A 22,000-nucleotide genomic window follows, 5' to 3' on the forward strand; every position below is an offset into this window, starting at 1 on the left:
GAGTGACTCAGTGACAGCGAAGGTGGTAAGGTGACAGCGCCAGCAATTATAAAATTGGGGGCAGGAGCATAGCTGGCGATTAACCTAAGCCAGATTGTAGTGTGCTTCCTCTAGGAAATCACAGGCCACACACTCACAGCAGCCAGCTGGACAGCATAAAATAATGACCGAGGTCTGGCAAGTCAATGTGGGGACAGGAGAGCAGATGCAGCCGGAGCCAATGGGAAGCTATGTGCATGAAAGGGGGCGTCAGCTACAGCTAATCCGGTCAGCCCCTAGCTTCCAGTGGAGACAAGATACACCAGAACCGAAGATGTGTAAATCCTTTGCATTGAGTGTATAGAGCATGTCTAGGTGTACAGAACTGTTAATGTAGTGTAGACTGTGTGTATGGACTATATATTGGAGTGTGAAGCGTTTGTATACAGGTATGTGGTGCTTGTGTGCAGTGTATACTGGTGATGTCTGTGTAGATGTACTGTATTGGGAATGTATACATATGTGAGGCATGTTTGTGGATCACAAATACAGAACATTAAATGTACAGAAAATGTATGTCATGGAGGTGTGACAGTTTTGTGTCCTCCTGTATAATAGTATTTGTTCATAACATGCATGTACTATAATTAGTTGATTTTGATGGGTAGGTGTCACCTGAATGATTGTTTCAACATGTATCACATTGATCTTTTTGGATGGGTTGCACATTCTTCAGTCTTTGCTTTGGGTGCTAAGAAAGTCTGTCATGCCCTATATGTTATATGACATAACATTCAGGTCACACTTGTTATGTCATATAACATCTAAGAAACGACCAGCTTTCTTAGCACCCAAAGCAAGGGTTTTCAAAATGTGTGACCAATCCAAAAAAAATCAGCGTGATAGATGCTGAAACAATCATTCAGGTGACACCTGCCCTTCGAAATCAACTTTGAACAACATCATGACATCATGTATCCCAACATTGTGCTGAATGGCACCAGACAGGTAAACTACCATATATTACATCTAAACTAATAGGCATGGTTGTTGAACAGAGAAGACTAAGTACTAGCCATGTATGTAATAGACTAAATATCCAAATGTTGAAGATGTCTTGTCTGAACTATGGTAATTGGTTATTGTGGGAGATGGACCACCAGTAAGATTGTGGACACTTTATATAAAAGTGTGTAATATATTTAAAATTTGAAACTGCCTCTACTAGCTTTGGAAAGGGGATGGTTCATTTGTAGTATTGAAACTTCATTTCAATTCTTTGGGTGCCCAAGCAGTATGCTGATAATTCTCTTCACATATTTGCTTACATCGCTGCAGTGTCTGTGGGTCAAATGTTGCATTTGCTATAATATCTCAATTGAACCAAGTTTCTGCTCTTTCTGCCATTTTAGCCATACAAAATCTCAAAGTTGACCACGCTATTCTCCCCAGCTGTTCTGTTGGAAAGGAATGGAAACCCGGTTCACTTCATGAAAAAAAATATTTGATGTTACATTATTTCTGTTCCAAATTTTTCTTAAAAGCTCCCATTAAAGTAATTTTCATATTTATAGTATAATGTAATTCTTCAAAAACCAAGGAACCAACATAAGGAACATACACTGGGGGACGACTCTCGCATTCTTATGAGTGTTCTGGTAGTTTTTTGTCATCAGGCTACTAACTAGTGGCATACAGATACTTACAATGAAGCAAACAATTTCACCTGTGCATATTACTTTGTATCATAGTAAATATGAACCCTTTGTATTGGTTTTCAAATAAAAAACATTTAAAAGGGAGCAGATTTTCATCATGTAAATCAATTATTTAAGTACAATAGAGCTAATGAGTATAGTTCTTAATCCCACTACTTGCAACACTCTTTAGAAAACCTTCTATTTATCCAGGTTTTGTTCGAATTCTAAGATAACTGCATAAAAAGAGACAATTGTTATATGGAGTCAGAAAGAATACTGAGAAAGTTAAAGGGAGAACAACAAGCTAATTATACATGTAAATTGATATTATTATGTGATTTCCCACCAGATACAGCCCAATCACTCATGCATGGTGTATACTATGCATGGTGTATTACCAAATCTCATTATGATGACTCAATATTTTCTATTTCCCATTAAAAACATTTCTGAGCTACCTGTGTTTGTATGGTTTCATTTACCAGGAGTTAAACATTCTAAAAACATTTTGAAAAAGTTATATATAATATATTGACTTTAATATCGGAGTGCTAGTGAATGTTAGAACACTATAGTCTTAAAGGGTAGTCTCATCAAGACAACCCCCTTTCAGATTTAAACTGAATGAACCCAGCTTGACTTAAGAGCATCATTAGAAAATTATCTATTTTTTGATCGACATTTTGAAATTGTTTTTTCAAAAATTTTTCTCTAATTTTCCATCTTGTTATCTATATATAAAATAATCTTGAAATCTTGCAATTTTTACAATTGCCATTGAGGCTTCCATAGGCTGACACGTACAGTTTTGTACAGATCACTTCTCAGTCATCTCAATATCAATTTCAGGGCTCTTTCACACAAGCGCATAAACGTCGAAGGCATGTTTATGCCCGCTCCGTATAAGTGCCTGAATGGGCGTTTTTCCGTGATCATGGCCAGTGTTTTCTCGTCCATTTACATGAGATTGAGCGTCGTTTTTAGCGAAAATATACGCCGAACCCCGGAAATCTCTCACTCTGCCAAAGTCCTCAGGTTGGCTTTCAATGCCTATATAGTGGCACCTGTAAGCTTTTCGCAGCATTGGACACTGCTTAAATGCCTCCCCCTCTCTTCTCTTTCCCTGCTCCCATAGGAGTCTATGGGACCTGCCGGCGTATATTGGCCAAAAGATAGTTCCAGAACTATCTTTTGTCTGAGCATATATGCGCTGGTTGCGTATATGTTCTAATTTTCATGCTGCCGGCGTATTTAAGAAATGTATTTTTGCCCGTGAGAACGGATGCATTGAAAATCAATGCCTCTCATGGGCACGTATATATATGCCTGGGTGTGAAAACGCACTGTGTATGTGCTCGTATGAAAGAGCCCTAAGCAGGATGAATAGTAATTCCTCTATTATAAACCTCAAGACACATAACATTGGTTCACACTAACAATAAGTATTGAACATAGCTCATCCCTTTCCTCCACAAACCATATATACCATGTCTAAAACACTCTACCTTAGGGCTCGTTCACATGGGCGGGGTTTTAGCGCAGTATAGAAAAAGATGTGAAAAGATCACATCTAATAGAACCAATGGTTTCCCATAGAAATGTTCACATGAAGGAATTTTAGATGTGCAAAAAGCTTGCACTTAACAAAGATAGAACATGCGTGTGCAAAGCTCACATCTAAGCTCCGTACTGCTAGAAAAGATAGGACCTCACCTGACCTATCTTTGGTGTGAGCTGCGCAGGAGTTTCCATTGACTCCTATGGGAGCTGGTTAACATGCACCACGCAGCTCCCGATCTTGTCACCGGGCAATTTCACTGCTAATTAAACTCGATACTTAATAGCTGGAAACTGCTCGCTCACGCTTTTTTCTCCCGAGCGTTATACGATTTTTTTCTGCAATGCTATTGGAGCATGAAAAACACGCTCAAGTGAACGAGGCCTTAGAAGTCAAAGACTTATCCTTTAACATCAGTTTTATATGTCCATATGTCTCTAAAGCAAATCTGTGGACTGTATTTAACAGCAAGATCTACAAAAGAGAAGAAATCACATCGAGAAAATAAAATGAAAAAACAAATAAATCTACAAACAGAAAATAAAAACAGGAAAAAAAAACAAATATGTTTCATTACCTGGTATTAATTAATTTAAAAAAATGTTGATTTCCATTAATACATCCCCGCCCCCAGCTTTTATCATTAGTGCAAGACGTGACCAGCCATTCATTACCAATATGTAACCCCCATGACGTCCTTATGACCTAATAGAACATATTACCTTTGTCTTAAAAACCTTTTGCTTGAGTTCTTAAGACAGAGGGAAATTGAAGCTGACGATGTAATATAAAATCAAAGTCATTATTATAGAATTCTATTTGTGAGGGTTTTTGCAAAGTTATTGCATCAAAGAAGGTACAGTAGACTCTAATTAAACCTTAAACTATAAATGCCATAAAAATGTTTGTACTTGATACTTTCTTTGTTTGAATAAATAACTTTTCACAATTTTTCAAACACCTGCTGTTTAATTGTATAATACAAATTTTTAATGTCAACCCTGTTTTTTATTTATTTTTTATAAGAAAATAAGACATAAAATATATATTGTACAAAAATCGACTGCTGCTTCTGGACATGGTGTCAGATGTTTGTTTATGATGATGTAAAATCTATCTGTAATAAAATGAACAGAAACACAGTTTCTTTTTGTTAGGAAATGATGACTCATTATGACTCCCAGAACCGGGAGTCGAGTGAAATGGGTGCAAATGAGGATGGATATATTTTTTTAACAATTGAACATTTTCATTATAAACCCTGTTTTTTGTTGATGACATGGAATTCACTCATTTCAAACATACTAGTGCAAAAAAATTGTGCAGAAATATTTTGCAACACCAGCTGAATGAAAAAATTTGCAAACTGCCCAGTGCACAAATAGTGTCTGATAGATCTGGTTGCTTTAAACGGTTTCAAAGTGTCATTGAATGGTAAAGCATTTTGTTTTTATGTGCAACCATAACTCAGGTTGTCCTCTCCTTCAGGTTCACTGTGTGTCATTTAGGACATTCAGGTTTCTTGGAATTCAAAGAATATAGATGTACTGCGGTATATTTATGCATCCCAGTACGTAGATGATCCACGTGCCCAAAATATTGCAATGAAAGGCATTCTGCCACATACATGTTATCATATACGAGGCATCAAAATAACAAAGTGGTATGACTCTGTAGTCTTCCTGAAGTATTCTTTGATGATAAGCAGCTTGCAGCCAGGCATTGTAATCCTATTGGAATTGAATGGATGTCTTTATTTGATCGTCAGAAGACTCAACTCATTGAAATCAAGAACTAGAGATGCATGTACCGTTTGCTGATCAATGATGTTAAAGATTGCAGCAGCAAAGCCAGAAAGAAGTAGTAAATATTGGTTTAGGGCACCAATGGATTTTCTTCTTGTCCATCAGAGGTATGGCTATGAATCAGTCTTTATGGGCACCAAAGGCTATACCACTGTGCAAACTGTGTTTAATGTTGTGTCAAATCTAACAGCTTTTGCCTCTGTGGGTTTTAAGTTTGTATCATACATTGGATTTTCAAATGATGCTTGTCCATTACTATTTTCATGCCCAGCATATCCATTGTACTGCACTTTGGGTCTTACTCTGCAAAATAGGAGAGACAAAGAAAGGTAAAATAGAATAAAACACCAATAGAATGTAACAAACATATGAATGATAACAATTTGAACACAATAAACATGGCAGTCAAGATGAAAACATTTTTTACAAAAATACATTTACATTTGCTATTGTGCAGATGTCGTAGACAGAGATGCTACTGCAAAAGGGTACAAATGGAAGAGGGACCCACGTATAGAGGAAATTGAGTTTTGCCATAGCATGCTATAGGGGGTATTTGCTGCGGAATCCGGAGGCAGATGCCTGCTCCGCATTCCGTAATACAAATCCGCTCATGTGCACGTGGCCTTACAGTGTTCTCAAAAATACTCTTCTATCTGTGGAATAGATACCACATGTCCCACTATTATTTTTGGGAGATTTTAATAATGTTATACATCTATACTGGGATAGGCTACAGGTAGATCAGGATTGATCAAGTGATGCTCTTACAATCTTTGGTCTCTTGCTTGAAGAACTATCTTTTATAGATATATGGAAGGAAAGACACACTGAAGTAAGAACTTTTTCATATTACACATAAGACTATGTCTCTCATTGACTTAGGAATGAATGAGCAGTTATTGAATGAGGTACACAAAGTGGAATATCTCCCAAGGTAGGGGAGTACAGAACAAGATTTTAGATCTAGTGTCTTAATCCTTTTGTAGATTCCACTATTAGATGATATTGCCATTGCCTAACATATAGAGGAATATTTTACACTTAGTATTGGTTCAACAAATCCTTAAGCAATCTGGAATGCTATGAACGTCACCCTTCCAGGCCTCTTGACATATGTAGAGTTAAGAATCAGAGCAGACAGATAGGAGAGGAACTAAGGAAACAGGCAACTGGAACCAAAGCATTTTTTATCAACCAACCAACAGATGCTCATAGAGCAAATTGGTTGTAGGTAGGAGAAGAATTGCAATCCTATATCCTTGAAATGGCCGAAAAGAAGAGATATTTCTCTCAGCAGCACTACTGTGAGGAAGGAGATAAAGCTGGCCACTTATTAGCAACTATAACTTAATCACAGTTCAGGGCTTCCTATGTTTCATACAGAAGGCCCTCCACAGTGATCCAGTGTTTGATCATAGTAAAAGTCTTACAGTTTTAAAGATTTTTATAATAATCTGCATAAATCTAAACCAGAAATGTCTAAAGAACAAATATTTTCATTTTTAGAGTCTATTTCTCTTCCAACTTTATCGGAAATGGATAAAAGCTTTATGTATTCACTATTATAACTGGATGAACTACAGGAGGCTGTTCCTTCATTAGCTACTAATAAAGCTAGGTCTTTGGATGGCTTTCCCATAGAGATTTATAAGAAATTTAGAGATTTGCTTCTTCCTGAGCTTCTAAGGGTACTACAAAATGCTTTAATAACTGAATACTCTCCAAATTCAAAGCAAAAGGCCATAGTTGTTGTTCTTTTAAGACCAAACTCACGTAGGCCTATCTCTCTGCCAATAGACATTTAAATAATTGCGAAGTCTTTAGCTATACGTCTCTCCCAAGTGAAAACCACTTTTTCATCCAAATCAAAGTGGCTTTATATGTGCAAAGTCTACAGCAATTTATCTGCATAGACTGTATCTGAATCTACAGATTTCTGTTGATAACCCTCATCAAAGAGTGATTTATTCTTTAGCTGCAGCCGAGGCCAATGATAGTGTTAAGTGGGAATTTCTATTGGCAATGTTGTTCAAGATGGGCTTTTGGGACTGTTCCATACATAGTGTAAGTTTATTATATGCTGGACCAATGACTAGAATACAGATTAATAATCAATTTACAGAAGCATTCGCGTTAAGCAGGGACACAAGAAGCTCAAAGATATTTGGTCCACATAGATTAACAACTGTGGATTAGCCTCTACCGTGTTAAGGCCCATTTAGACGGGAACGATGTATTTAGATGGGACGAATGTTGGGCAAATGATGCCTGACACTCGTCCTTGCAAGTACCCGCTCACATGGTTTGGCACAGGAGTGGAGATTATTGCTTCACAGCGGGGCGGCTGTAGGAGATTTCACTTCTCGCGCTCCCCCGCCCCTCTCCATTCACTTAACATAGCGGCTGTTCAGTACTGAACAGCTACTGTTTACATTCATTGTTCAGGATTTTATGCAGCTTAAATTTCTGAACGATGAGTGATGAGTGTAAATAGCAGCTGTTCAGTGCTGAACTCCCCCTATGTTAAGTCAATGGAGAGGGATGGGGGAGCACGAGGAGAGAAATCTCCTGCAGCAGCCCAGCTGAGAAGCAATGATACTAGCCGCCGTGCAAAAGCACGTGAGTGGGTACTTGCAAGTATGAGTGTCGGGTATCGTTTGCCTGACATTCGTCTCGTCAAAATGGGCCTTTAGTTTGAAACAAAATATTGTCACTTCTCTGGTAAAACTAAAAGTAATAATAGTTAATAAATGTCTATGTATATGAATTTGTTTTGTTGTTTATCTCACTGTTAAATGGAGAATACATTTAAATTTACCCATATATTGTGTCAAAATAATGGCTCATATATTGTGATGTACTTTATTTCTTTCCTGTTTGTAAATTGGGGAGGAAGGCTAGGAGGGAGGTAGGTTGGGTTCAGGGCAGGTTAAGTTTTATCTTAGATTACATTATTTGCTATTTATATATTACAATGACAATAAGGCCTCATGTCCACGGCAAAAAGCAAATTTTAAAAACTGTGCGTCTCCCGTGCATGTGATCTGCGCCCATAGGGAATCATTGGGCACCTGCAGGTAATTAAATACGTGCAGATGTCCTTTTTTCCCTGGCATGCAGATCACACGGAAAACAACCTCAGCATGCTCCATTTTTGTGTGTTTTACCGCACAAACGGCTCCCACGGCTTTTATTGAAGCCAATGGAAGCCGTCCGGATCCGCAGTACAATCGCAGCTGTCACTGGGTCCATACCGCGGGATCGCGGGAAAGCAGGAGTTAGGGAAAAAAAAGACGGCAAGTCGCATGTGCCAGGCACGCCGCCGCCATCCCGAGCACATTCACTGTACAGAAGAAAGAAGATCCAGCCTGCACTGGGGAGAGCCCCACATCGTCCGGACAGGTAAGTATATTGTATTTTCTGGCCTCATGTCTGCGGGTCGTGTAGAATCCGCTCCATGATTCTGCATGGGGAAACCGTGTGGGCACGTGGACATGAGGCCTTAAGATATTTGATTAAAAAATGTTAATCTTTTCAGTTGCTGCACATCTAATGCATATTTAGGGCTCAGTCACACGGGCACATCGGCCCCCGTATACAGGCACCGATGCGCCCGTGTGACTGAGCCCTCACTGCCGGAAGAAGATGGCCGTACCTCTAGACGGATGTCTCTCTGCAGCGCTGAAGAAAGAATACATGACCAGCAATGAAGCCGGTCACATGTTCTTTCTCCCGACGCTGCAGAGAGACGTCCGTCTTGAGGTGCGGCCATCTTCTTCCGGCAGTAACACGGGCGCCGATGCGCCCGTGTGACTGAGCCCTAACCCCGAGCCTCTACCCTCCTGCTGCACTGTTAAGATCAATGAAATATGATTCCACTATAGAAATGATTAATAATAATAAAACTATATCTATGTCTAAGCATAATAGGATCAACTATAGAGACTGGTAATTATGTGGTTAGAAGTTATTTTGAAACATTAGCTATGCGCAAATGTAATCTACATATTTATATATTGCATTAAGCATATCTTCGCATTAGACAAATCACTGCACAAGCAATATAGAGTGGCACAACAATGAAATATGTATCCCTTCTGAGCTTTAATTATAGCTTTACATCAAGTTTTCCGTGGGATGGGAAATGTTAGAAGCAGTAATTGAGCAGATGTCAAAAGTTGAAGAAAAAAGAAAGGTAAGGAAATCAGTGCTGTTTTATATTAGAAAAGACGTCATGAAAACTTAGTTGCTAAGCATGATTATACATATATATGCATGCACCTGATCATGGGCATAGCAAAAGACTCAAGGCCTCGGGTGCAAAAGTTCAGTTCCCACACCCCACACCCCTTTACCGCACTTGATGACTGTTCTGATTTCTGCAGCATCATTGTGTCTCTTAGCAGGCCCACCCATGTGACACTAGCAACCAGGGATGTTGCTAAAGTCTGAAAAGATTAGGGCTCATGAGCTCATCCATCACCTCCCCTCCTCCACCAGTAAAAAGAATAAATACACACCAAAATATTTATCATCTCACAGGCACCATATCTACAAGACAACTTTTATAATAGTGGGCTTAGCTAGATACAGCAGTTTAGCTCCAGGATCTAGGACACCCCAAAATAACGCTATCACCATATAATAGACACCAGCTCCACACAGTGATAGTGATTACATTGCATTTAGGGTTACTTTGCATAGGACGACTATTGGTAGCATAAGCAGATGGTAGCTTCTCCAATGACTATTAGTCCTGCACTGTCACACAGCAGTGATAGTCATTCAGTGAGAGTAAGCAGAGTGCGCTAGAGATCTCTTCTGGCCGCCTGCCTCCATTCACTATGAACAGGCAATCGTTCAAAGATGAACAACTGCCTGTTTACACGGAGAGAGTCAATCACTAGTCATTTAGTTTCAGTGAGCCGAAACAAAGCGACTAGCAACTACTGAGTGATTTCTTGCTCTTTACCTTTTTGTATCCTGTGTTTACACAAGACAACTAGCACTGAAAGTCACTCATTTGTGTGATTTTTTTTTTTAGGCCAACAGATATCCCATGTAAATCTGCCCTTACCTCCTGATCATTTGTGACATTTGATCATTCACAGCCATTCAGTGAATGACATCACTGAATGGCTGTGATTGGTTTATCGAGTGCTGGCTGTGATTAGCTGTAGCTCTATCCACTCACAGCGCTTACTTACACAGCGCTGACGGTGGGGGAATTCAAAGCCGAGCAGGGAGATGACAGCGGTGAGAATTCTCAAGCAGCTTGCCACACTGCCGTGGAGACCATTGTGCTGGGAACACAGAAGCTGGCTGGGAAGTGAGTATTGCATTTTTTTTTACCTAGTATATACTTGAGTATAGCCAGGCTTATACTCAAGTCAATAAGTTTTACCAGTTTTTTGTGGAAAAACTTATTGACTCGGCTTATACTCAGGTCGGCTAATACTCGAGTATATACCCAGGTTATATCAGCATGCTCCGTATCACTATATACAGGGTGATGTATAACTAATACCAGCTTTACATGTATAATTATATACAGTACATACCCAGGTTACACTAGCCTGGTCCATATTGCCTCCCATGCACTGCAACTCCAGCCTGTTATATAGACGAAGGTTATCACATCTTCCAGTTACGAGACTCACTCTGCTACTAAGTGCTCAACTCCTCCATTAGCTTGTCCTGCACTGAAAACATGCTGTTGGAGAAAGAGGAGTCGGGCACTTAGAAATCGTGTGAAGCCCAGAACTGGAAGATGTGATAACCTCTGTGCAGATAATAAACACGCTGGGGAAGAATGGGGTGGCTTTCACACTGGTGCTGCACTACAATGGCAAGAGGGGCCTCTGGGCTCCCTTAGCTTAGGGGCCGAGTTGCAACTGTGAAGAGAATGAAAGTCATTACTTGGAGAAATCAACCTGTTTTTTTTAACATGTAGTTCGAGTCTAACAGTGTCGCTGAGCCAATCAGGGGGCAGGTCTGACTCGCACCCCCTTCACACCCACTGCCGGCCGGCTGCGCGGAACTCCAGCTGCCGGGAGCAGGTGAGCATATATATATTTTTTATTTTAACACTTTTCTGGATGAATTGCAGAGAAGGGCTTATATATTTAAGCCCTTCCCGACAATTCATCCCACACTCGCCCGCAGCGCATTGCTTTCAATGGAGCTGGCTGTATTGCCGACTCCATTGAATGCAATGCGCTGGACAGCTCCGGCCCGTTTCTAATGAAACGCGGCTAGGAGCAGATTTTCGGGCGATTTTCGGGCACCGGTCACGCGATTTGCGGATGCGTATCCGTCATGCGATCCGCAAATCGCGCGAAAAAACGCCCGTCTGACTAAGGCCTAATAATGTTGCATATGCATCGCTTGTTCAGTAAATAGTAGGTATTTGCACCATTCTACAGCTATATTACTGTATATATGAGCTATTTAATTAGAAGGAAAGAATAATTATGTTTGTTAATGATGTTATGAAATATATAACTGGAAGCGAGGCTCACCAGAATGTACAAAAAAGGTAGCATATAAGTTTTCAATACAAATACATAAAAAGGGCTCGTTAAAAAGGGGGAATTAACATACATCACATATAGCTCATATCCAAAGACAGGAGTTTTATTCCTGAGACCTGTATGGGGGACCTATAAGTTCCACTGACATACCGAGGTAACAAACATTGACATGGTATTTAACATTGCATAACTACAATTCTGTAAATCAAGGTGTCACATTGCACCAATCATGTTCAGAATTGCTGCATCGGTATCTGATTTAGTAAATACTTGCATTCCTGAGGGTATAACAGATTTGCAGCCTCTTCTTTGTTCCTCTGTTTTTTACAATTGGGTGTTATCATTCCCCATGCCAATAGGTGTAGGGTAATATACTGTAGCAATGTCTAGAATCAGTGGCAACTGTGTCAGACTGTTTAGGGACACATCTTATTCACAAAGAAATAGCAACACCCAGTTTATTCATACATTTCCAGGAGGAATAACAGAGGAATGAAACAACTCAGTTCTAAGAAAAAAATGTTCCTACAGTGTTATTTCAAAGGAAATACTGTAAGTATTTACAATAATAAAGACATGTCAATAGAGCTGATAGATTCTTTTTAAGAGTAGGTTCCCATATTGTTGTAAACTGCATGTAGATGAAACCCTGCCCACTCACGGTGACCAATAGCCACATGATTTTCCCAGTAATTCTATTTTTTTACCAGCAAAATCTATAGATACTGGTCATAATGGGTGTGTTAGCTTTCGGCCTTCAAAGGACCCTACCCTGAATACAGACTCATATATTTAAGTTCATCCTTTAAATACTATTTTGTAATGAAAATATTTCATGTGTTCCATCTCCCAAGCAGTTGAACTAAAAAAACTTGAATTATATAGTCATTTGTATTACTTAGAATGATACAACCATAGATCTGTAAAGAAATAAAATGCATATCGCCTGACCACCTAATGTATTGTCCTCTAAATGGTTTACAAGTGCTAATTATTATTTATTGCCCTTATTTAATTAATCTAAAGGTATATGTGATTGTAAATATTTACCTGAGGTTTCATAGGGCCCTTTTAGACGCAAAGATTATCGCACAAAATTTGTTTAAACGGACAAAAATGAGCAATAATCTTTACATGTAAATGCGAGCAGTTGTGCACTATTTGTTCACTTATGGTTAGCCACAGGTTTTTAAGCCTGCATAAAAGCTTTCAAAATAAATTTTTATCAACGTACTCATTGTGCTTGCTTTGCATACACAATGATTACATTGTTTACTTATGACAGGAGAATACAATGGAATTCTCCCAGCCAGATAACCCTTGCATAAACACATGCCCAGCTGAACAAACAGCTGCTTTTAGCTAAAGAGGGAAAATAAAAAGTGATTAGGTGCGAGTAATTTTATGCAGAAATATCGGCAATTCGTTCAATCGTTAGGTTATTTAAGCGATAATCATAACGTGTAAAAGGGCCTTTAGTTGCTAATTTCTCTGAAAGAAACAGAATTTAAAGGGGTTTTCCCATTATCTAAAATTACTTCACAACCATTCTGCACTTCCTGGTTGCTGCTGACTTGGACATGTGACCGCTGCAACCAATCATGGACTATAGAAGGTCACTGCTGTGGCCAGTGATTGGCTGCAACAGTCACACGTCCTGGTCAGCAGCAAGCAGGAAGTACAAAGTTTTTGTGAAACAGTTTTATATAGTGGGAAAACACCTTTAAGTTGAAAGCATCTGTACTTGATTTGCTCAATAATATGTAAATGACACTTGTCACTAGGGCCAGTGTCACAGGAGCATAAGCGGATTTATGTGCACATTTGCGCTGCATATTTGCACAATGGGTAATTAGTGTAATTATTTTAATATGTGCTCTTTCCCTGCACGTGCCTATGTGCGCTAAAAAATGCGCTCCACGAACGTGCAAAATGAGAGTGACCAAAGTTCTGTGCTATTTTTTAACATGTGCACAAAATAGTGTGTTCACACGATGTAATTATGCGCAGCTCGCACCTATACAGAGTGCGGTTCTATCTTTAACGCGCAGCACGGACCTTACAGGTGCGCATTCTAGGCACCCATGTCCTATCTTTTACAGGTGCAAGTATTTTGCGCCTCTAAAAAACGGACATGTGACCACTTATAAAAAAAAAAATAGTTCTAATAGACGAACTTGTACGTGCGCACACAGGCGAGCACAAAACAACCCTCGTCTGACTTCGCCCAAGACTGGAACAACAGCGGGATGATTACTTTCAAGCATTCACATCTTATTGCTTCATCAGTAAAACACACACGCCCGGACACATAGGTGAGCTCCATGTACACACACTCAATAATAGTTATAGTTACCTGTGTTTATAAAGGTAGAATGCAAATCCTGATAATATAAGCGCGAAAAATGGAACCAAGATTGCAGCTGCTACAGAACTGCTGTTTGTGCCATAGTAAGTATTGGAAGGGTCACTGACATTAAGTGAATCTGTAAAAAAGCAAACATTGTTAATGGACATGGTATTCATTACTTACAATGTACTCTACATTTAGTTAAATGATGAACTAACATCTACTCCGTGCATTGTATTATCAAGTACATGTTTGCTTTATCTTGCTCTGTAGGCTAATAGTATATATTTGTTAAAGAGAATCAAATTGGTATAAACAAGGTTAATCAAGCCAAAAAAAACATCACTCTTCATTTATATTAAATCTTCTTCCATACAGTAATTCTGCCCTTGACTGTAGGTTTCAGGGACAGTGCTTGCTTTACTTTAGTTACTGATGTGGTTGAGATCTGCTGTCAGGGCCAAATAACTGATAAAGATATATCATATTGAATACATCATGCTCTATTAACAGTTACCTTTTATTGTTTTTTTTTCTGTATAAACACAGAAAACCTATTTAATGAAGCAGCCCAAGTGGAAGAAAAACTCTATGCCATATATAAAAAAATATTTGATTGAAAATATTTAGTCACAGTACTAGAATCTCCACAAAAAAATAGTTCTACGCACTAATGTTTATATATATATAACTATATGTATATATATCCTGAAATGGAAATGGTAATAGTTTATTTTTGTCAATTAACAATATGCAAAGTGAATGAACAACAGAGAAATCTAACGTAAATCAGTATTTGGCGTGACCACTGTTTGCCTTCAAAACAGCATCAGTTCTTCTAGGTTCACTTGCACACAGTTTTTGAGATTGTAGGCAGGTAGGTTGTTCCAAACATCTTGGAGAACTAAGCACAGATCTCCTGTGGATGAAGGCTTGTTCAAATCTCTCTATCTCTTCATGTAATCCCACCCCAGATAAACTTGATCCTTTTGAGATCAGGGTTCTGTGGGGCCACATCATTACTTCCAAGATGCATAGTTCTTCTTTACGCTGATGATAGTTGTTAATGACCCTGGCTATATATTTAGAAAAGTTGTCCTGCTGCAGTCTTCCCGCTGTCCTGATACCTCCCTGATGGTTGATAAGTATTTGCCCGTATTTCTCAGCATTGAGAGCACTATTAATCATGACCAAATCCCCAACTTCATTTGCTAAAATGCAGCCTCAAGCATGCAAGAAACCTCGACCGCTCTTCACTGTTGGCTGCAGACACTCATTAGTGTAACGCTCTCCAGCCCTTCGGCAAACAAACTGCCCTCCATTACAGCCGAATATTTAAAATTTTTGCTCATCAGTCCAGAGCATCTGCTGCCATTCTTATGCCCACCAGTTCTTATATTTTCCTGCATAATTGAGTTTCTTGGCCTTGTTTTTATGTCAAAGGTATGGCTTATTGGTCATAATACTTCAATGAAGACCACCTCTGGCCAAACGTCTCTGAACAGTAGATGGGTGGACCAGGGTCCCACTAGTTTTTGCCGGTTCAGAGCAGATGACACTGCTGGACGTCTTCCAATTTCTAAGGGAAGTAAGCCTGCTGCACTGTTTCCTTGGCTGAACATTGCCTCTATGGTCCTCAACGTTGCTCGCTTCTTTCTACCTTGTGTATTGTTTCTGTGCTCAGTCTTGCCAGAAACTGTCTTCCACACCCTTGTAGCAAACGTTGGTTGTTCCTCACCCAGTTCTAAGCCTCCTAAACAGCTGCTTCTGTTTCAGTTAAGGGCTGTGTTTTAACCTAGATATGGAAATGATTAACAATATTAACTATTAAGCATAGTTGATTAATCAGATATATGACTGTAATCCTATACAATCCCTGCCATTGTGCAAATGTAGCTAGATGAATTGATGCTGTTTTGAAGGCAAAGGGTAGTCACATCAGATATTGAATTGATTCAGATTTCTCTTTTGCTCTTTCAATTTACATCTTGTTAGTTGACAGAAATAAACTATTAACACTTCTATTGTTGAAAACATTCCTACTTTGAGGTAGTTTTCCCACACCTGCCTAAAAGCTTTGCACAGCAAAGAGATGATGTGCCATTATTATGAAATGAACATGAAAAATTACTTTAGAGTTCCATGTGTTGCTCTGAAGATTTACATTTTTAAGTGAAAATACTCTGAAATAATATAATATATCCTTGTGTTAAATCAAGTAGGTAGCATTATTTTGATCCAAAAAGTATAGATGGGGATTTATTTATATGCAGTACAATTAATTGGGAATATATATATATATATATATATATATATATATATATATATATATATATATATATATATATATATCTGTTCTCATAACTACATATTACATTAAATGAAAAAAAAGCCTTAAAATATAAGAAAGATACTCGGCCCATTAGATTTTGGACACAGCAGTCCAGCATTTACTTTCTGAGCTGGTAAAACAAAGGAAGAGTCTGTTATTTGTTGAATAATGAGTCTCTATAGAGAATAGAGAGAATCAGAACCAATTAAATGATAACAGCCAAGCAAAAATTAAAGGTGTCTTTTGTTGTGACACACTAATAGAAGCTACACTGATATGCCGTGATCAAGGGCATCAGCTTAATGACAGAATAACCTAAATAATAAAACATGGGCATCAGTACATCACAGTGTTATCCTCTATACTCCGCTATATTCACGAGCTAAGTTTAGAAAACTGAGTCGATAAAGAATAGTACAAAGATGATTTTTTAGCCTTTTTTCGGATCAAGTCAATGTGATCTATTTGAATTAGTAGTAAGGTACTACGCTCATACAGAGGAAGGCTCCTGGAATTCCCACTAGACTTGCAACAAAATTGTTCTCCTGCTAATTAGCGTTGTATGTACACTTGCGATTACATTGATGGTATATATTTCAGTGGTTGTTCATTTTCTTCTTTTACATATTAGTGAGCACTAGAGATGAGCGAGTATACTCGATAAGGCAAACTACCCGCTCGTCTCTAAAGATTCGGCTGCCGACAGGGGGTGGGGAGCGGCGGGGGAGAGCGGGGAGGAACGGGGGTGGAGATCTCTCTCTCACTCTCCTCCCCCCGCTCACCCCTGCTCACTGCCGCAACTCACTGCTCACCCGCGCCGGCAGCCGAAACTTTAGAGACGAGCAGGCAGGTACTCGAATAAGGCACTACTTACTTGAGTAGTTTGTCTTAACAAGTATGCTCGCTCATCTCTAGTGAGCACCTTTTAGCGTGAATTAGAAATTTTAGATATTCTACAAATTCATAGCTAAGTTAGGTAGCGTCTTGTCAGCCTAATTCTGAATATTCTGTTATCCTTCTCAGATACAAACCCATGCGTAGCAGTGTCCGATATGTCACACGAGCATATTTCACAGCATATAACACATGCAAGTTTTGCGCGCTTAATACACGCCACCAATCTTATATTAACTTTCAATTGTGCCTCTCAAACACAGTGCATGAAATACACGTGCAAAAAAGATCTTGTCATGTATTACGCGAGCATGCATGCCAGGATATTGTATAAGGATAGTCGTCACAAAACAAATACACAATTCTTTGCATACCTGCTATGTACTCCCACACGGGAGAAAATGCTCGTGTGAGAGAGCCTTTACAATGTGTATATTTATTTACTTTTATACTAGCCAATAATATTAGTATCAGAAATGAGACAAAAAGTCAGCAAATACTGTATAGTGATTATAGAATCCAAAGAAATTTGTACAAAATGATTTAAATGATCTGATGTATCTAGTCTGCCCCTATACTATTTCCTTTGTATTTGTCTCTTAGGATAGATTAATGCTTATCCCAGGCAATCTACTACTCCTGTAGGAAAATATATGTTTGCTGATGTTACTCCTTATCTTCCCCTGACTAATCTCAGATTGTCCCCCCTTGTTCTAGTGTTTAGCTTCCTAATAAAACACTTCCCTCCTCAACCTTATTTATACCTGTGACATATTTTATAGTAATCCATCACCCTTCTTTCCTCCCAGCTATACAAATTACATTTTTATGGACGGGAAATCACTTGATGGTCTAACACTAGGTGCTCTTAAGGCCCATTTAGACGGGATGAATGTCGGGCAAACAATGCTTGACACTCGTCCCAACATACACTCGCTCTCGTGCTGTTGCACAGGGGGCTAGTCATTAGTGTATTTATAGGGGAAGCAGGGGTCGCAGTTGCAACCCGGCCCCTGAGGTGTGGGGGCCCACAGGTCCCGGTCACCACAGTGTCGGCGCGCATTGGTGGCTCAGGGGAACGGTCCCAATGAGGCAGCGGCGGCAGCAATAAGAACCTGTGCTGCTTAGCAGGGAGCAGCGCTTCATTAGTGAAAACGGCAAACAGTTACCTGGAGGAGAAGAGGGGGCGGGGTTAGGGGCGGGACCAGCGACAGGTTTCAGTTTGAACATGTGAAGCACCGATCATCCCTGCCTCTCCTACTTGGTAAAGGCAGTAGATGGATGAAGCACCAGGGAGGTACATGTATGGGACAGTATTCCTGTGTGTGCATGTATAAGCCAGCCTATGTGTCTATACTCTATGTGGTAAACTGTGTTCTTTGTATACACTATAAATCTGCATACATATATTGCATGTGTACAGTGTTCTGTGCATACACTGTATATGTGCCAGTATATGTGTGTGTATATACTGTATGTGTACAGTGCGTGTACACACTGTATATGTGTATGTATATACTGTATGTGTACAGTGTTCTGTGTATACACTGTACATGTGCCTGTATGTGTATATATAAACTGTATGTGTACAGTGTGTGTACACACTGTATATGTGCCTATATACTCTGTACATAAAACAGATGGCGCAGAAGACAGTGTGGTTATTCTCTGCCAAAAGTTCATTCTGGTGTGTACCGGAACAGTGGCGGCACCCGTGACAAACTTTTTCCCTGTTCTACAATCTATTGGGCATCCCTTTCCTAGGGGTGTCCGGAAGAGGTCCAGCGCTGCCCTGACCTTGGCTGCGTGCATCCATCCGGGAGGGAGGGGGGGGGGCCCGAGCTAAACTTTTGCACCCAGGCCCTTGAGCCTTTAGTCATGCCCCTGGGGCTAGTATAGATCGTTCGCTCACAGAGTGGCCAGCACAGGGGCAGGAAGGTTGCAGGAGATTTCTCTCCTCGCTCTCTCTGACCCCTCTCCATTGACTTCAATACTGAACGGCTGCTATTCACACTGAACGATCAGTGTTCAGCTCATCGTCCATTGTTTATGCAGCATAAGCGATGGACGATAAGCTGAATGATGAGCGTTCAGTGTAAATAGCAGCCATACAGTATTGAACGGCCGCTATGTTAAATCAATGGAGAGGGGTGGGGGAGCACGAGGAAAGAAATATCCACCAGCCGCCCCACAGTGAGCCAGCGATACTGGCTCTCATGCAGGTGCACAGGAGCCAGTATGTGCATATATGAATGTTGGGCATCGTTTGCCCAACATTTGACAGCTGCAGGAGAAGGGAGGTGTAAGGAAGTTTAGCAGGGTGACTGGAGCTGCAGGAGAAGGGAGGTGTAAGGAAGTTTAGCAGGGTGACTGGAGCTAAGCTCCACCCTTTCCTGTCCCACCCCTTGCAAACAGCTAGAAGGGACAGAGAGGGGGCGGGAGCTCAGCACCATCCTGCCTTCTCCCCATTCAGAGAGTCATGTGAATGAGCCCTAATGCAAGGGTTTGGTCTGAATTCCAATTTTGGCATTTCAGACTAAATCCCAGTATCGAGATCATAGACAGGCTTCCAAGCTCAGTATGAACCTTCTTTCCCTCAGCGTGTTTTAATTCCGTGACCTTGTTTATCACAGTATTTATCACTAACTGAGCACAAAACCAAACTCATTCTTCATACATAAAGCATTCTAAATCATATTTCAGAAGTACTGATATATTTGTAGTGCTAGTTTTTAACATTTTTGTCCTTGAACAGCCTTGCCTCTGGTATCTAGGTATAACTTGCTTATTATTGTCGCAGTCCTCAAAGTGAAGCTTGTCTCCTTATAAATGTGGCATGGACATACAGTAAACTAAATTTAAAAAAAATAGTAAGTCCTTTGTTTTTCTTCTTATATAGGTTGTCTATAAAATGCTACGTTTATCTTCTTGGAAAGATGCAAAGTGCATTTATGAATCTTCAGATTTCAGTGTGTATAAATAAATGATACGACAGAAGCTGTTGCGCTATGGGCGAAAACCTGTGGGCCTTTTAAGGTGTAGTAAATTTCACAGAATCAAATGTAGAAAACTATTTTACATTTATTACCGTATATAAGTCATGTAATATGTATTAGGGCTCCTTCACACTGGCGATTGCGATTTTGCCATGACAAAATCGCAGCAAAATTGAATTTTTTCCCGTGATTTTAGAGTGTCAGTGCCGCTTTTTCTCACAAAAACATCACTGCGCTTGCGTTTTTCTCTGGTGATTATGGTACAATTTTTTAACACGCAAGTCAATAGGACTTTTCTAATGTTAAAAACGCATCCCATTACACGAAAATCACAAGTGCGTTCTTTGTGATGCGATAAAAAGGAGGCTCTATAAGGAACATCTCGCAACATCACATAATGAGTGAAAAAACCTCGCAAATGTGAAGGAAACCATTGAAAATCATTGGTTTCATAATTCTGCGTTTTACCCACTCGCACGACTTTCTCGCCAGTGTGAAGACGCCCTAACAGCAGTGAAAGTTTTTAAATATTTTAGAAATATTACTTATGTTTTTATATTGGCATTGAATTCATTCCTTGTTTTATATTTTCAGTACACGTGGCCTACAATTTTCAAAGCCCTAACATTGGGAAAAAATACATCAATACATCTTTATTCAAACTTGGTGATAAAACAGAAATATCTCTTCAATAATGATTTGACAGAAACCACTGATTCCGATCAGCATTGGCTTATTATAATCAAAATATGGCAAAGAAGCCTTTAAATCCTCTGCAGGTGCATAGTTTTAAACCAAAACATGTGGGCAGGAAAATAAGACACATTTCATTTCTAAATTCCCTAAAAAAATGCATTATACACTGCTGTAAATAACATTCCTAACCGCTTAAGGATGCGCCTTATTTTAGACTTAATGACATGGAGATTTTTTTTCGCATTTCTAACTTTTTCACTTCTTTGGCAACATAGCTGTAAGAGTGCTTGTTTCGGGGGGCATGAGTTGTATTTTTCAATGGCACCATTTTGCGGTACGAATAACCTGTTGGTTAATTTTCATTAACTCTTTATGGGAATAATTGAAAGAAGGAGCACTTCTGCCATTTATTTTTAAGTATAAAATTTTGCACCATTTACTATTCTCCGGGTCAATAGGATTACCACAATACTAAATGCATATAGAGGTGACCAACTGGCTGACAGAAGTAGCCACCTCCCTCTGTCAATCTCTTGGATACAGCAATGAGCATTGAGCATGGCATGTTAGAGGTTAAATTGATGGGATTGGAGCTAGCCCCGAACTTGCAGTTGTGCTGGGAGCCTGGCAACATAAGTCAGCGGGGCACCGGCTGCTGATCTCCCAGGTACAATGGCAATACCCAGGACATTTCATGATGAATACAGGAAATTAACTGTTACGGTAAACTACCTGTGATACGCCAGCCCGGGTGCCCTAGATCTCACCCACAACCCCTGTCCCTGCCTGCTTGCCTCCACTCCTGGCTAGCCCCAGGCGGGCAACTGGGCAGCGGTCCCTACTCTAACTAGGGACCGGAAAAGGGACAGCGGCATGTATCTCAAAGGGGTATCAATAAAAACTACAGATTACCCTGCAACAGAAAGCTATTTTATTTTTTTAAGCAGTACTACATAAAAAAACTATATAAATTTGGCATCACCATAATTGTAGTGACCCACAGAATAAAGATAACCTGCAATAATTTTTGCACAGTGAATGCAGTAAAAACAAACTCCTCCAAAAATGGTGCAATTGTGTTTTTTCCCCTTTTGCCCTATTTCAAATTTTTTTTAAAGCTTTCCAATACATTTTACAACTCATCCCAAACAAAT

The 22,000-nt window shown here is 39.7% G+C and overlaps 1 protein-coding gene across 1 annotated transcript in view; it reads right to left on the reverse strand.

Annotated features, from left to right (window-relative positions):
• Nucleotides 1-5,161: 5,161 nt before the first annotated feature.
• Nucleotides 5,162-22,000, reverse strand: part of CSMD1 (CUB and Sushi multiple domains 1) — a 1,401,348-nt gene continuing 1,384,509 nt past the window's right edge. The window contains exons 69-70 of the mRNA XM_066607269.1: nucleotides 13,935-14,064; nucleotides 5,162-5,345 (exon numbers count right to left, since the gene is read on the reverse strand). Coding sequence (XP_066463366.1) covers nucleotides 5,186-5,345; nucleotides 13,935-14,064 — 290 coding nt within the window. The 3' untranslated portion in view covers nucleotides 5,162-5,185. The remainder of the gene's footprint in view (nucleotides 5,346-13,934; nucleotides 14,065-22,000) is intronic.

This window comes from Eleutherodactylus coqui, chromosome 1 (genome assembly GCF_035609145.1).
Source record: "Eleutherodactylus coqui strain aEleCoq1 chromosome 1, aEleCoq1.hap1, whole genome shotgun sequence".
Taxonomy (NCBI): domain Eukaryota; kingdom Metazoa; phylum Chordata; class Amphibia; order Anura; family Eleutherodactylidae; genus Eleutherodactylus; species Eleutherodactylus coqui.